A 16,451-nucleotide genomic window follows, 5' to 3' on the forward strand; every position below is an offset into this window, starting at 1 on the left:
GTACCTAAAGACTCCCAGACCATGAAAACGAAAACGAAATGAAAACGAAACCAAGATTTAACTCTTTGGCCTGGATGCCAAGTGTCACGTCTGGAGGAAACCTGGCACCATCCCTATGGTGAAGCATGGTGGTGGCAGCATCATGCTGTGGGGACGTTTTTCAGCAGCGGGAATGGGAGACTAGTCAGGATCGAAGGAAAGATGAACGGAGCAAAGTACAGAGAGATCCTTGATGAAAACCTGCTCCAGAGTGCTCAGGACCTCAGACTGGGGCAAAAGTTCCCCTTCCAACAGGACCAGCCCTAAGCACACAGCCAAGACAACGCAGGAGTCTCTGAATGTCTTTGAGTGGCCCAGCCAAAGCCCGGACTTGAACTCGATGGAACATCTCTGGAGAGACATAAAAATAGCTGTGCAGCAACGCTCCCCATCCAACCTGACAGAGCTGGAGAGAAACTGCAGAGAAGAATGCGAGAAACTCCCCAAATTCAGGTGTGCCAAGCTTGCAGCGTCCTACCCAAGACGACTTGAGGCTTTAATCTCTGCCAAAGGTGCTTCAACAAAGTAAAGGGTCTAAATACTTATGTAAACGTCATATTTTTCTTTGAAATAAATTGGCAAAAATTTCTAAACCAGTTTTTGCTTTGTCATTATGAGGTATTGTGTGTAGATTGATGAGTGGGGGGAAAAAAGTATTTAATCAGTTTAAGGCTGTAATGTAACAAAATGTGGAAAAAGTCAAGGGGTCTGAATACTTTCTGAATGCACTGCATGAAATGCGTTACACTGTTAGAACGTTCCAATCAGAATGACTGCTCGTTAGCTTGAAGGAGGGTCCCTCGAGGCCCAGTGGTTCTAGTGTTAAGAAATAATCATTTAGAGTATCTGTTAACTAAATATTACAATTATAAACACACACAAAAAAACTCTATCCTCTATAAATAAGGAAGTAAATACAAAAAACTTGTTCAGTTTACCTTCTAAGGCATATCTTTAAGTTGTACTCATCTATGGCAGTGGATACGAATGCAGAAGTGTTTGTGCTGAAGCACCACAAGCTCACAAATAAACAAGCACTGAATGAAACTTAGTCTCCAAGTAAATCTGAAACGGCACTGTTCACAAGTTCACAAAATATGTAGTAACATGCAGTTGGAGTAGATTCACTACAGTGCCTTACAACAGTCAACGTAAAACATTCATGTAAAGAAACACTATGACAACCTGGCAATGAGAGCTTGTTATGACAAGCACACGCTACCTGTTCATTACGAGAATGTTTTCTTATTGAAATCAATGTCAATTACAGTGTTATTCAATACAAATGTATGTGCTACAGTGGGGCAAAAAAGTATTTAGTCAGCCACCAATTGTGCAAGTTCTCCCACTTAAAAAGATGAGGCCTGTAATTTTCATCATATGTACACTTCAACTATGAGACAAAATGAGAAGAAAAAAAATCCAGAAAATCACATTGTAGGATTTTTAATGAATTTATTCGCAAATTATGGTGGAAAATAAGTATTTGGTCACCTACAAACAAGCAAGATTTCTGGCTCTCACAGACCTGTAACTTCTTCTTTAAGAGGCTCCTCTGTCCTCCACTCATTACCTGTATTAATGGCACCTGTTTGAACTTGTTATCAGTATAAAAGACACCTGTCCACAACCTCAAACAGTCACACTCCAAACTCCACTATGGCCAAGACCAAAGAGCTGTCAAAGGACACCAGAAACAAAATTGTTAACCTGCACCAGGCTGGGAAGACTGAATCTGCAATAGGTAAGCAGCTTGGTTTGAAGAAATCAACTGTGGGAGCAATTATTAGGAAATGGAAGACATACAAGACTACTGATAATCTCCCTCGATCTGGGGCTCCACGCAAGATCTCACCCCGTGGGGTCAAAATGATCACAAGAACGGTGAGCAAAAATCCCAGAACCACATGGGGGACCTAGTGAATGACCTGCAGAGAGCTGGGACCAAAGTAACAAAGCCTACCATCAGGTACACACTACGCCGCCAGGGACTCAAAGCCTGCAGTGCCAGACGTGTCCCCCTGCTTAAGCCAGTACATGTCCAGGCCCGTCTGAAGTTTGCTAGAGAGCATTTGGATGATCCAGAAGAAGATTGGGAGAATGTCATATGGTCAGATGAAACCAAAATATAACTTTTTTGGTAAAAACTCGTCGTGTTTGGAGGACAAAGAATGCTGAGTTGCATCCAAAGAACACCATACCTACTGTGAAGCATGGGGGTAGAAACATCATGCTTTGGGGCTGTTTTTCTGCAAAGGGACCAGGACGACTGATCCGTGTAAAGGAAAGAATGAATGGGGCCATGTATCGTGAGATTTTGAGTGAAAACCTCCTTCCATCAGCAAGGGCATTGAAGATGAAACGTGGCTGGGTCTTTCAGCATGACAATGATCCCAAACACACCACCCGGGCAACGAAGGAGTGGCTTCGTAAGAAGCATTTCAAGGTCCTGGAGTGGCCTAGCCAGTGTCCAGATCTCAACCCCATAGAAAATCTTTGGAGGGAGTTGAAAGTCCGTGTTGCCCAGCAACAGCCCCAAAACATCACTGATCTAGAGGAGATCTGCATGGAGGAATGAGCCAAAATACTAGCAACAGTGTGTGTGAAAACCTTGTGGAGACTTACAGAAAACGTTTGACCTCTGTCATTGCCAACAAAGGGTATATAACGAAGTATTGAGATAAACTTTTGTTATTGACCAAACATTTATTTTCCACCATAATTTGCAAATAAATTCATTAAAAATCCTACAATGTGATTTTCTGGATTTTCCCCCCTCATTTTGTCTGTCATAGTTGAAGTGTACCTATGATGAAAATTACAGGCCTCTCTCATCTTTTTAAGTGGGAGAACTGGCACAATTGGTGGCTAACTAAATACTTTTTTGCCCCACTGTATATATTTAAACTGCAAATGGCATGCGCTGATGACCGAAAACATTCCTGCAGGAAAATGTTTGCAGCACTGATTTTAGTCACACGTTCTAATTTAGCTAGCTAGCTAACAAACAATCTTATCTCATCATGAATGTAAGCACATGGCCTGAAAGACAGATCTTCACCAACTGTCTTGCTTTTTTTGCAGATTGCATATTTTGTGTCAAGGATGAGTATTGTGATTCGGTGTTCACTTTGGCGACCGTCCAGTGTTCACACATACTGCTTGCTTGGTGAAGTGCACTTTTGATTATTTACTTATTCAACTACAGTGTCGCTGGCAAACTACTCACCGTCAAACCCCCATGCCCACTCACTCTCACGTTGTGACTTACGGGCTGAATGATGTTCAATGAGCAGCTCGTAGAGCGCCCTGAAGCAACCATTGAAAAATTACAAAAAATGAGCAGACGTATTTATTCATTCTATGTACTCTACAGTTCAAAGGTTTGGGGTCACTTAGAAATGTCCTTGTTTTTGAAAGAAAAGCTACTTTTTTGTCCATTAAAATAACGTCAAATTGATCAGAAATACAGTGTAGACATGGTTAATGTTGTAAATGACTAATGTAGCTGGAAACGGCAGATTTTTTATGGAATATCTACATAGGCATACAGAGGCCCATTATCAGCAACCATCACTCCTGTGTTCCAATGGCACGTTAATCCAAAGGTATCATTTTAAAAAGGCTAATTGATCATTAGAAAACCATTTTTGCAATTATGTTAGCACAGCTGAAAACTGTTGTACTGATTATACTGATTAAAGAAGCAATAAAACTGGCCTTCTGTAGACTAGTTGAGTATCTGGGGCATCAGCATTTGTGGGTTCGATTACAGGCTCAAAATAGGCTCAAAAATGTCTTCTGAAACTCATCAGTCTATTCTTGTTCTGATAAATGAAGGCTATTCCATGCGAGAAATTGCCAAGAAACTGAAGATCTCGTACAACGCTGTGTACTACTCCCTTCACAGAACAGCGCAAACTGGCTCTAACCAGAATAGAAAGAGGAGTGGGAGGCCCCGGTGCACAACTGAGCAAGAGAACAAGTACATTAGAGTGTCTAGTTTGAGAAAAAGACGCCTTCGAAGTCCTCAACTGGCAGCTTCACTAAATAGTACCCGCAAAACACCAGTCTTCTTTGCCATTTCTCGTTTCCATGCCTTTACGGAGCGTGCACCCTCAGTTTAGGGACCTTTGAGGGTCTCTGTGTTGGGACCTCCTGGCTTTTGGAGAGCATGTTGCGATACGGAGTTCACCATATCCCACCGTGAAATATGAAACGGGTAATTGAAAGAGAACCAGGTTATTTACATAACCCCAGTTCTCTGATATTATGAGTGAAATATTTCACCGCACTTCCCTGCTTGCAAGACGAGGAAGAGAAGCATGTTTGAAAAAATGTGGCAGTGAGCAGGAGAGTGGCGTCTTCATACAGGGTGAGGGCGCACCATAGTCGCTGCTCTTCAGGTCTGTCTTCAACAGACGCTTGGTGATTGGTTTCTTCGAGTTATGGGACTTTCAGAATGAAATCCCACTGAAATACGTCACTCATAATATCAGAGAACTGGGGTTATGTAAGCAGTATAGTTAGAAGTTGATGTGCTCACCTTCTCCAGACTTAGCAGGTTGATCTCAGACTGTAGTCTGATCTCAGGGCGAATGCTCTGCTGCTCCCGAAACTGCTGGTATTCCTTCTCCAACAGCTTGTATTTGTTCTCTGCATCCAGCATCTACAACAGAAGAACTTACTATGAGGAGCGAAACGGAAAACAATTATTCCTCATCACTACCAATTATGTCATGTTACACATATAGGGCAACATTTTTATAGCGCAAAGTGCAAAACTTACCACAAACCTCAATCTCGCAATGTTATTTAATTTAAAACTCTTCAACAATGTGTGTTATAAAGAGACTATTTATGTATTGCTCAGTTTACTAAACACGTTAAATTGTCACCGCACAAATTGTTGAAAAGTTTCACATTTAATGACACAGATAATGATTGTTATTTTTGGCATAGAAATAAATGTCACCCAAAGGCTTAACCCCCAGTGTTACATTTTAACAACCTTACAACTGCTCTGACTAAATGGAGAACAGGAGAGAGTAGCTCATGACTTGGCTCGGAGCGCGACCCACAAACGAGAACAATACATTATACTGTAACAACTTTCATTGATGGCCTTGAGTCCTATGCAATGCTTCCAACTGACTAATAAACAAATGCCAGATTCCTCAAAATCATAGGAGCCTAGCTGGTGTTTGTTGACATCTAAATCCCCAGAGTAATTGAGATTGTGCGGTTCTCAATGTTATCCTGTCGGTCTTTTAGACAAGGCAGGCAGCAGAGCAACAAACCCCACACACAATGCCTGGTATTCTGTGCTGGAAGGCAGGGTGGATGGATCCAGGCCTGATAAACGGGCTATGGTGTGTGCCGACAGAGAACGACAAATGTATGTTTACACATTCCTGACATGGGGAGACAAGATATAGAGCAGCGTGGCAGACTGGCTAGCAGATTTCACAGCACTGCCTTCTTTCCGCTTGTCAGAAACCTACTTTGCTTGATTTGTTATGGCCGGAGAGTCCAGATATTTTCTGGGAAAATGAGACGGCAGACAACTATTTCAGTAAGTGAGTTTGTCTGTGAGGAGGACAGGGGAGAGATTCTAGCGAAAATAATGCACATTTTCTTCTTCACTGTAAAATATCCAGAGCATACTGGGGGGGGGGGGGGGGGGGGTGGAGTGGGACTGAAAAGAACCGACATCTCATTGCATACTGTAGCCTACATACCATAGTTAGGCCTACATGAGCAAAGCAGGGGGGCTGGTTTCTCTCCTTAACATTGAAAAAGCACTAAGGACTATACCTGGACTAAATAAAACTCACTATTTTAAAATGAAGAAAAACTGAGCCAATTTCACAGCTTGAATCCATGCTTTAGCCTGCTCGTCAAGGTGTATTATGTATTAGTTCACACACATGGCTGCTGCTGAACTCTTTCTGCTATTTTGATCATTTTGACAAATCTACTATTGAGCAGAACACATTCGTGACACATGGAAATCAAACAGGGGAGTACGAGATACATTTTCCAGAACTTGACCATGCAATCACCTCTCATTCTGTAATGAAATAAATAAAAATTATACATATTTTGCCTTAATTTAACCAGGTAAGTCATTGAGAGACTGAGGAAACAAAATTAAGTATTTAATAAATGCTAAAGGCCAGGTCTGTTCTACTACAGAACCATGCAATGCATTGGGTGTGTTAAGCCTGAGAGAAAACAGCAGATCGGGGTTGGATGGTCACGGATGGTCAGATATTGATGGTATCCTCGGAGACTGCAAGAGGCCATAAGCCTGGCCGAAACCCCGGTGTTCGTCTGCCCAATGCTGCTTTCTTCTCTCTTTTTTTGTCCATTTCACAATGTCCACCGGGGGATGACATGGCCCATTGACCTCATGGTCAATGGTCACCCCAGGACCCTCATCTCCTCCCAAGGTGGGTATTGAGCGGGCCAGCCTAGCATTCCTTCCCCAGCCCAGCGCCCTGACGCCTACCTGCTGTTGCTGCCTGCCACGCTCCTCCTCCAGCTGCCTGACCCTTGACCTCTCCAGATCCACCTGGTGAGCGCAGTCCTCGCGGAGCCGCCGGCCGCTCTCCTGCAGCTTGGACATGCTTAACTCGTGCTCAGCCCGCATCTCCCTCTGCAAGCGCTGCATCTGAAAGCACAAGCAGTGATGATGGGGTTAATGATACAGGTTTGAGCAAGGATCCACACCCTTGTAACGCTAAAGGTATGCAGAGTAAAATGTATTATTGGGATGTACAGGTAACTGCCAAACTGCCCAAAAAGAGCAAATGAGAGTTTTGTTATGGTGTGGTGTTATGGTGTCCATTTTCCTGGTATGGTTTAGGTCCATTCAATCCCTTAGAAGGCAAGATAAACTGCAATAAATAACCAACTGTCTGAGTGATCACCTTCAACCTATGGTGAATAATTTATATCCTGATGCAGTATTTCCCGAGGATTCTTTTTTGCAGCGGTGGCAAAGTTCACGGGTGTGGGGGTAGTGGGCGTGGCCAATGGCATTCTCTCCAACCAACAATTTTAGAGCCCCCCCCCTTCAAAGCTAATTCCAGACCTCCCGAGTAACACAGTGGTCTAACGGGAGGGTTTGGCCGGCAGGGATGTCCTTGTTGCATAGCGCACTAGCGACTCCTGTGGCGGGCCGGGCACAGTGCACGCTGACATGGTCGCCAGGTGTACTTATCTCCTCTGTCACATTGTGGCGGCTGGTTATGTGGGCATTGTGTCAAGAAGCAGTGCGGCCCTGGTTGTGTTTCAGAGGACGCACGGCTCTCGACCTTCGCCTCTCCCGAGTCCGTACGGGAATTGCAGCAATGAAACAAGACTAACTACCAAATTGGATACCACGAAATTAGGGAGAAAAAGGGGTAAAAAAATTCAAATACAAAAAATTCAATAAAAAATGTATAAAGAAAAGATAAAGAAAAAAGCTAATTCCATGCAATTATACACATTTTTCCATGGGGCTGAGAGAAAATTGAGTTTTAAAGCTTGTTTCTTATCCGGTGTATGTGACAAAACAGATATAATAATGTATAATTATTATTTTGCAGTGCTACACATTTTGCCATGGCTCATGCCATGTTCTTATGGGAGCTCCATCAGTCTCGGCGTCAGGATAAAGTGATTAATGGGGCAGTTGAAATCAGCGAGGGTGGCACAATTTTGGGGGGTTCCTGCATTGGACTTATATTGAATTCTGCTTATATCACACTATACCAAAATAAACTATGTTCAAATGTTGAGACTCCGAGATCATTGAGAGCTTTAGAAGTGACAGGTTGGCACGAAATCTGTAGCCCATCTCCGCTGCGCTGTATCAGCACAATGGACAGCGCAAGGTCGTTTTGGTAATGAATATAGATAGGTAAATTACCCTATTACAAACAGCCTATGTGAATGCAGCCGTACACACAGCTGTCTTACCAAAATAATGCAAACTAAATGCTGAATTCCAGGTTGGCTTAGAATACAGACAACGCGAACAAATGCGAAGAGAACAAAACAGCGGTACCAAGTAGTAGGTCTAGTAAACTAAATATCAGATTGATAAAGGAATGACACAATCTAGATTTAGGCTACTTACATTAACACCAAACAAACACTGTAAACAAAAGGCAAATGGTTTCACATCTAGAAAGACTCTCTGGGTCAAGGGCACAACGGTCCTCCAGCAGTTGGCTGTTGCGTTTGCTAAATCGTTCTGACATTTCACCAATGAACGCATTAGCACTGCACTATGCCCAAATGACTTCGAACTCTGTCACACCTCAGGGTCGACGCACTCCAACGCACTTCGGACCACTGATGCCAGTGTGCGAGAAGACTGAGGATACTGTGCACCATGGTGGCTACAAACTTCAAGCCTGGCTCGGTCACCGCCTTCAGCAGCCCTGTAGCCTCAAGTCTTACTTCTGTGTTGTACGAACCCGTGCATTCGATGTCAGAGGAACTTCACAATGCGGTCACAACTTTAAACAACCACTGACACAGTAGCGAGGTGTCCGGCCCACCTTTGATCCATTAGCCTTTTCAAGGTTTCTCCAGTGCACAGGGTAGCCACTGTTGGTTTCTTTAAGAACTAGTGAGTCACAGACATAAAAAAGTCCTACAGCGCATTCTCAGACATTGCCTGAACAACCCCTAAGTGAAGCTTGTTTTTCCTGCTTTTTATGGAAACCCAAAAGGAGTCATATCTAACTGCCCGAGTGGCTTTCCATTGGCCACCAACACATAGGTGCTCTGTCCATTTTGCTGACACAGCAAAGGGGAGATACAGATTTTGCTATTTTTATATAGGGACATGAAACTAAAACTGAGGGGACAACTTTCAACTGAGGGGTCCTCTTCCGCCCCCTAGCGGAGCTGGGTCCGAGCTCCACACATGACATTTTGGGAATTTTAGATTGTCAAGGACTGTTTAGTTTATATTTTGGTTATTGTTAAAAATATATAGCTCCATTATCTTCTCTACATACTTTATCAAATCAAATTTATATAGCCCTTCTTACATCAGCTGATATATCAAAGTGCTGTACAGAAACCCAGCCTAAAACCCCAAACAGCAAGCAATGCAGGTGTAGAAGCACGGTGGCTAGGAAAAACTCCCTAGAAAGGCCAAAACCTAGGAAGAAACCTAGAGAGGAACCAGGCTATGAGGGGAGCTCTGTTTTATGTGGTCGTTATCATATGTCATGTTGTCTGTAAATGTTGATGGTTTAATGTCGTTTCAACTCTGCTCTTAAATGGGAGACAAATTAAATTAACAGATTTCTGTTGAACACTATGGAAAATTATATATATTGTTTTTTTTGGGGGGGTGGGGGGTAGTTGCACTATGTAGAATACAGTCATTTAAAGTGTAGCGATACCGGCTTCATCAGTGAGGTGACTACAGGGTGCCTATCAGGCAGTCAAATTGCACCCAGCGCCTGTGCAGTTTCACATTTGTAAGACTATACATACTGTGCATTACACTGTGCGTCCTGTGCTCTCCTTGAAATGTTTACATTTTAAAAATATTAAATAAACCAACCTCCATTTCTGCATGGCCTAGATGCTTCTCTCTCTTCTCCAGGTCAGCCAGAATCTTCTGAAGCTGCTCCTCCAAGATGGTGTACTCTACCTCCTGGGAACACATCACATAAGGGCCATCTGTCACACAACGATCATAAGAAAAGTAGTATAATGCTCCGGAGTGAGATCTAGGATCATCTTCCCCTTGCCCAATCAAAACCTTAACCATTACTGGGGGGGAAATGCAAAACTGACCCAGGATCAGCATCTAGAGGCAACGTCAACCTACTCCTAGAATTATACATTACAGTGCACCTTTTTTCTGACCAGAGACTCGCGCTCCCGATCCCTCTTCTTCCATTCCTCGGCCAGCGCCTGCATGTGGCCCAGCTCTTTCTTCTTCAGCTGAGGACGGTGAGCGAGTGCACACACACAAACACGTTTGTACCAAAACAAAAAGGCATCAATGGAATTGCTACAATAACACATTCACTGCAGTATAGCCACCTGGTCATCAAAGAGATCCTCCTGCATCTCCTTCCACATCTCCAGCTCCAGGGCAGCCCTGTACTCCAGCGTCTCGCGGGGCTCGGTGGGGACTCCGCCTGCACTGCTGGGAGGAGCTGGTCGCAGAGCTGGCACCGTCTTTTGTGCCACAGGAATCTCATTCTGTCACAATACAAGTTCATGTTACTTACTATGATCTAAAAAAAGCCAAACAGATCCTGGATCCGCCCTTCTACTGTGAGACACTTTATAAATATGGGCCCTGACCAGTCCCGTATACACAAAGCATCTCAAAGCAGAAGTGCTGATCCAGGATCAGTTTGGCCTTTTAAAATTAGAATGAATCTGATTACATGGGCAGGGAAGACCTGATCCTAGAACAGCACCTACTAAGATGATTTATGAATGTGCCCTGGTCATTCTACTTGGTCTCTCACTACAGCTCAAACGGTGAATTACAGTATTAGTGGTGCACAAATCTAAAAGCATCAACAAACATACAGCATGTGCCACATTGTACCTGGGAGGACTCAGACATGACGATATCTTGGACCTTGACTAAACCAAGGTTCTCCAGGGTTGTGACGTAGCACAGCTCAGCCACCTTTTCACTGGGCCTGTGGAAGGAGACACACACGCAAGTTGTTTCACACCGAACGAACACAAGCTCAACCAAGCAGTCAAGAGGCAGCCAAGGGTGCCATCTAGGAAGCATACAATAGAACTGCAGCCACACATGACTACTACTGATGATAATATCTTCCAATAGTCTATATGTAGCATGCCCAGTCCCTGCCGCTGAAATCCCTTGGGCCTTTATGACTGGGATCCTCTCGGAGAAGGTCTGCCTCCAGTGCTGCTGGCCCATGGGGCCCAGGAAGCGGCTCTTCTCTGCAGTCAGGAGGTGGGACAGCTGTATCCTGGCCGTGCCCAGGAGAATGTCTCTGGAGCTGGTATTTTTGTTCCACACCTCCACGACTAGGGGCACCCTACACCAAGGAGAAAAATCCATTAAGAAGAGAAAGGGGAAGGGGGATACCTAGTCAGTTGTACATCTGAATGCATTCGACTGAAATCTGTCTTCCGCATTTAACCCAACCCCTCTGAATCAGAGGTGTGCAGAGGGCTGCCTTAAATCGACATCCATGTCATCGGCATCCGGGGAACAGTGGGTTAACTGCCTTTCTCAGGGGCAGCTCGGGGATTCGATCCAGCAACCTTTCGGTTACTGGCCCAACACCCCTACCTGCCAGGCTACCTGCCGCCCAAGCACAGTGGGACTAGAATCTCTGGTGGGCTCCAGGGTGAAGTTTCCCCCTTGGTACAGATCTAGAATCAGCTTCACCTCCCACAATCCTAACAACCATTTGTGGGGAAAACTGACCCAAGATCAGCGATTATGGGCAAATTCACCCATTCTCCTTGTGGCCATACATAGCCTGATCGTCTGAACACACCAGAATGGTGGCCTGATTATTCAGTCATGTGATTTTGTATAGATAAATCCCTCTTAAAAAGGTGTACATTAATGGGTATTTACAGTGGCTTGGGAAATTATTCAGACCCCTTGACTTTTTCCACATTTTGTTACGTTACAGCCTTATTCTGAAATGTATTAAATACCTCCCCCCAACCTACAAACAATACCTCAATGACAAAGCAAAAACCAGTTTGAATACATTTTTGCAAATTTAATAAACATTTAAAAAAAAATATATATATATAAAATAAAAATAAAAAATCACATTTACATAAGTATTCAGACCCTTTAGTCAGTACTTTGTTGAAGCACCTTTGGAGGCGATTACAGCATCAAGTCTTCTTGGATATGAAGCTACAACCTTGGCACACCTGTATTTGGGGAGTTTATCCCATTCTTCACTGCAGATCCTCTCCTGCTCTGTCAGGTTGGTTGGGGAGTGTTGCTGCACAGGTATTTTCAGGTCTCTCCAGTGATGTTCGATCGGGTTCAAGTCCGGGCTCTGGCAAGGCCACTCAAGGACATTCAGAGACTAGTCCCGAAGCCACTCCTGTGTTGTCTTGGCTGTGTGCTGAGGGTCGTTGTCCTGCTGGAAGGTTAAACTTAGCCTCAGTCGGAGGTCCTGAGCGCTCTGAAACAGGTTTTCATCAAGGATCTCTCTGTACTTTCCTCTGTTCATCTTTGCCTTGATCCGGATCAGTCGCCCAGTCCCTGCCGCTGAAGAACATCCCCACAGCATGATGCTGCCACCATAGGGATGGTGCCAGGTTTCCTCCAGACGTGACACTTGGCATTCAGGTCATCACACAAGAGAATCTTCTTTCTCATGGCTGTCAGAGTGACCATCGGGTTCTTGGTCACCTCCCTGAAGGCCCTTCTCCCCCGATTGCTCAGTTTGGCCGGGCGGCCAGCTCTAGGAAGTCTTGTGGTTCCAAACTTATTCCATTAAGAATGATGGAGGCCACGGTGTTCTTGGAGAACTTCAACGCTGCAGAAATGTTTTGGTGCCCTTCCCCAGATCTGTGCCTCAACACAATGCTGTCTCGGAGCGCTACGGACAATTCCTCCAACCTAATGGCTTGGTTTTTGCTCTGACATGCACTGTCAACTGTGGGACCTTATATAAAAAGGGGTGTGCCTCTTTCCAAATCATGTCCAATCAATTGAATTTACCACAGGTGGACCTCAAGTTATAAAAACATCAAGGATCAATGGAAACAGAATGCACCTGAGCTCAAGTTCGAGTCTCATAGCAAAGGGTCTGAATACTTATTTACATAAAGATATCCGTTTTTTTTAAATTTTGAATACATTTGCAAAAATTTCTAAAAACCTGTTTTCGCTTTGTCATTATGGGGTAGTGTGTATATTGCTGCTTATTTTTAATTTAATCCATTTTAGAATAAGGCTGTAATATAACAAACTGCAGAAAAAGTTAAGAGAGGGAAGCTCAGGACAATGGCAGCTCCTGCTATTCGCTAGACTCTGAGATCTCACAAGAGAGCGTGGATGCCGTCACTGTGGAATGAAAGTGGAAAAAAAATGTAGAAATAAAATAAATACATAGTCCCAAATATACTTCCGAAGGCACTGTAAATGAAAATAAACTTTGAGTTGTTTATCTGTACACAACCAAAATGAAACAAGTAGACAACCATCAACTAAGCCAGTGTTTCCCAATCCTGGGGCCTCATTTATCAACCGTGCATACTAAATTTAATTTAAAATTCTGGTGTAGGTGTAGATTCTAGGATTTGCGTGCGCAGCAAATGATTGGGATTCATGAAACTATCGCAGGCAACATATAGGCATGTTTTCAATTATAAATTAGAGCCATAATATACATGTGTGCTTGTGAACAAGCAACCCCACAACCCCCCCTGGAATACACCCACTATTCACCTTTTGTAGCAAAAGTGCTATACGATTTGGAAATGTTAGAACTTGGGCCATGACAGTTTCGAAATGGCAAATTTGATCGGAATGTTTAAACATTTTGCAGTGACTGTTAAAAACAAGTGATTAATTGTCTATTCGAACTAAGGATGTTAACGGTTAACCATTAATCAGTTAGCTGTCAAAGCCGAACATTTATTTGACCGGTCATGCTTATCGGTCTATAGGTTAATTTGCATTATTTAGTGGAATTCAATTGGCTCGTGTATTTTCGTTAGTCGTCATGTACACTATACATACAAAAAGTATGTGAACACCCCTTCAAAATGGTGAATTCTGCAATTTCAGCCACACCCGTTGCTGACAGGTGTAGGATGTGTAAGAGCAACAACTGCTCAGCTGAGAAGTGGTACGCCACACAAGCTCACAGAAAGGGACGCCGAGTACTGTAGCTCGTAAAAATCGTCTGTCCTCGGTTGCAACACTCATTACCGAGTTCCAAACTGCTTCTGGAAGCAACGTCAGCACAAGAACTGTTCGTCGAGAGCTTCGTGAAATGGGTTTCCATGGCCCGAGCAGCCGCACACAAGCCTAAGATCACTATGAACAATGCCAAGCGTCGGCTAGAGTGTAAAGCTCGCCGCTATTGGACTCTGGAGCAGTGGAAACGCATTCTCTGGAGTGATGAATCACGCTTCACCATCTGGTAGTCTAACGGACAAATCTGGGTTTGGCGGATGCCAGGAGAACGCTATCTGCCCCAATAAATAGTGGCAACTGTAAAGTTCAGTGGAGGAGGAATAATGGTCTGGGGTTGTTTTTCCATGGTTCGGGCTAGGCCTCTTAGTTCCAGTGAAGAGAAATATTAACCCTACCGCATACAATGACATTCTAAATTATTCTATGCTTCCTACATGATTCTGTGCTTCCAAATGTGTGGCAACAGTTTAGGGAAGGCCCTTTCCTGTTTCAGTATGACAATGCCCCCGTGCACTAAGTGAGGTCCATGCAAAAATGGTTTGTTGAGATCAGTGTGGAAGAACTTGACTGGCCTGCACAGAGCCCTGACCTCAACCCCCATCTAATACCTTTGGGATGAATTGGAACGCCGACTGCGAGCCAGGCCTAATCACCCAACATCAGTGCCTGAGCTCACGAATGATCTTGTGGCTGAATGGAGCAAGTCCCCACAGCAATATTCCAACATGTAGTGAAAAGCCTTCCCAGATGATTGGAGACTGTAATAGCAAAGGGGGTACCAACTCCATATTAATGCCCATGATTTTGGAATCAGATGTTTGACAAGCAGGTGTCCACATACTTTTCTTCATAAAGTGTATCTTATTTATCTTAATGACGAATCTCTTAACTTGCTTCAAAGTAGCCTAGCCAAAATCCAACCATAGAAGTGTGGAGGCAATAAAAACTTCCTTTTCATTAACCAGCATTTCTCTCTTGTTCTATTAGTTTTCATATCAACTTGCTTTCATTGTCCAGTAGCCAAAAGCACAATCCTTATTATATTAGCAACCCATCCCAGTTGTTGCTATTAGATTACCTCTAAGTTTGAGATTTTCATCTCTGACACATATGGAACTGTTCGCATTAGGTGTGCTGTTCACAATAGTGTTTTCCAGCTAATTGCATTTTAGGCAAATGTTTTTTAAAACTCTTTATTAGCTGCTTCATTAGAGCAGTTGCATGTTCAATAATAGGTTATAGCCTTTTGACTGAGACGATATTATGATCATCAATAGATGATGTTTATCTCCTGTCTTGGTATAGGCTGATGTCACGCTCCTAACAAACATCAATACTGTAGCCTTCCCATAACGTAAAATAGGTTAGCAGTTTATTTACTTTCGAGCATGCTTGGATATTGGAATGAGCGATGGAAAAATGGTCGCTCGTCAGATGTGGCAGGGCTTGCGAGCTGCCCAGTGACACGAGTCTACCAGACGAGCTAAATTACTTCTATGCTTGTTTCAAGGCAAGTAACATTGAAGCATGCATGACACCATGAGCTGTTCCGGATGACTGAGTGCTCACGCTCTCCGTAGCCGATGTAAGACCTTTAAACAGGTCAACATTCACAAGGCCAGACGGATTACTAGGACGTGTACACCGAGCAAGCGCTGACCAACTGGCAAGTGTCTTCACTACATTATCAAACTGTCCCTGACCGAGTCTGTAATACCAACATGTTTCAAGCAGACCACCATACTCTCTGTACCCAAGAACACTAAGGTAAACTGCCTAAATGACTACCGACCTGTAGCACTCACATCTATAAACATGAAGTGCTTTGAAAGGCTGGTCATGGCTCACAATACCATTATCCCAGAAACCCTAGACCCACTCCAATTTGCATACCGCCCCAACAGATCCACAGATGATGCTATCTCTATTGCACTCCACACAACCCTTTCCCACCTGGACAAAAGGAACACCAATGTGAAAATGCTATTCATTGACTACAGCTTGGCGTTCAACACCGTAGTGCCCAAAGCTCATCACTAACCTAAGGAACCTGAGACTAAACACCTCCCTCTGCAACTGGATCCTGGACTTCCTGATGGTCCGCCCTTAAGTGGTAAGGATAGGTAACAACATATCCACCACACTGATCCTCAACACGGGGGACCCTCAGGGGTGCGTGCTCAGTCCCCTCCTGTACTCCCTGTTCACTCATGAATGCATGGCCAGGCACAAATCCAACACCGTCATCAAGTTTGCCGATGACACCAACGATGAGACAGCCTATAGGGAGGAGGTCAGAGACCTGGCCATGTGGTGCCAGGACAACAACCTCTCCATCAACGTGATCAAGACAAAGGAGATGATTGTGAACTACAGAAAAAGGAGGACCGAGCATGCCACCATTCTCATTGACGGGGCTGCAGTGGAACTATCATGGACTAAACACACTAAGACAGTCGTGAAGAGGGCACGACAAAACCTATTCCCC

The 16,451-nt window shown here is 44.0% G+C and overlaps 1 protein-coding gene across 3 annotated transcripts in view; it reads right to left on the minus strand.

Annotated features, from left to right (window-relative positions):
• cep120 (centrosomal protein 120) overlaps positions 1 to 16,451 on the minus strand; it is a 65,122-nt gene that overhangs the window by 22,123 nt on the left and 26,548 nt on the right. For 2 of the 3 annotated variants that reach the window (XM_055920457.1, XM_055920455.1), the window contains 6 exons: positions 10,628 to 11,096; positions 10,108 to 10,269; positions 9,916 to 10,005; positions 9,620 to 9,712; positions 6,554 to 6,715; positions 4,586 to 4,708 (listed from right to left, as the gene is read on the minus strand). In XM_055920457.1, coding sequence (XP_055776432.1) covers positions 4,586 to 4,708; positions 6,554 to 6,715; positions 9,620 to 9,712; positions 9,916 to 10,005; positions 10,108 to 10,269; positions 10,628 to 11,096 — 1,099 coding nt within the window. The remainder of the gene's footprint in view (positions 1 to 4,585; positions 4,709 to 6,553; positions 6,716 to 9,619; positions 9,713 to 9,915; positions 10,006 to 10,107; positions 10,270 to 10,627; positions 11,097 to 16,451) is intronic. The other variant, XM_055920456.1, reaches the window with a different exon arrangement.

The sequence above is a fragment of the Salvelinus fontinalis genome, chromosome 4 (assembly GCF_029448725.1).
Source record: "Salvelinus fontinalis isolate EN_2023a chromosome 4, ASM2944872v1, whole genome shotgun sequence".
NCBI classification, from domain to species: Eukaryota; Metazoa; Chordata; class Actinopteri; order Salmoniformes; family Salmonidae; genus Salvelinus; species Salvelinus fontinalis.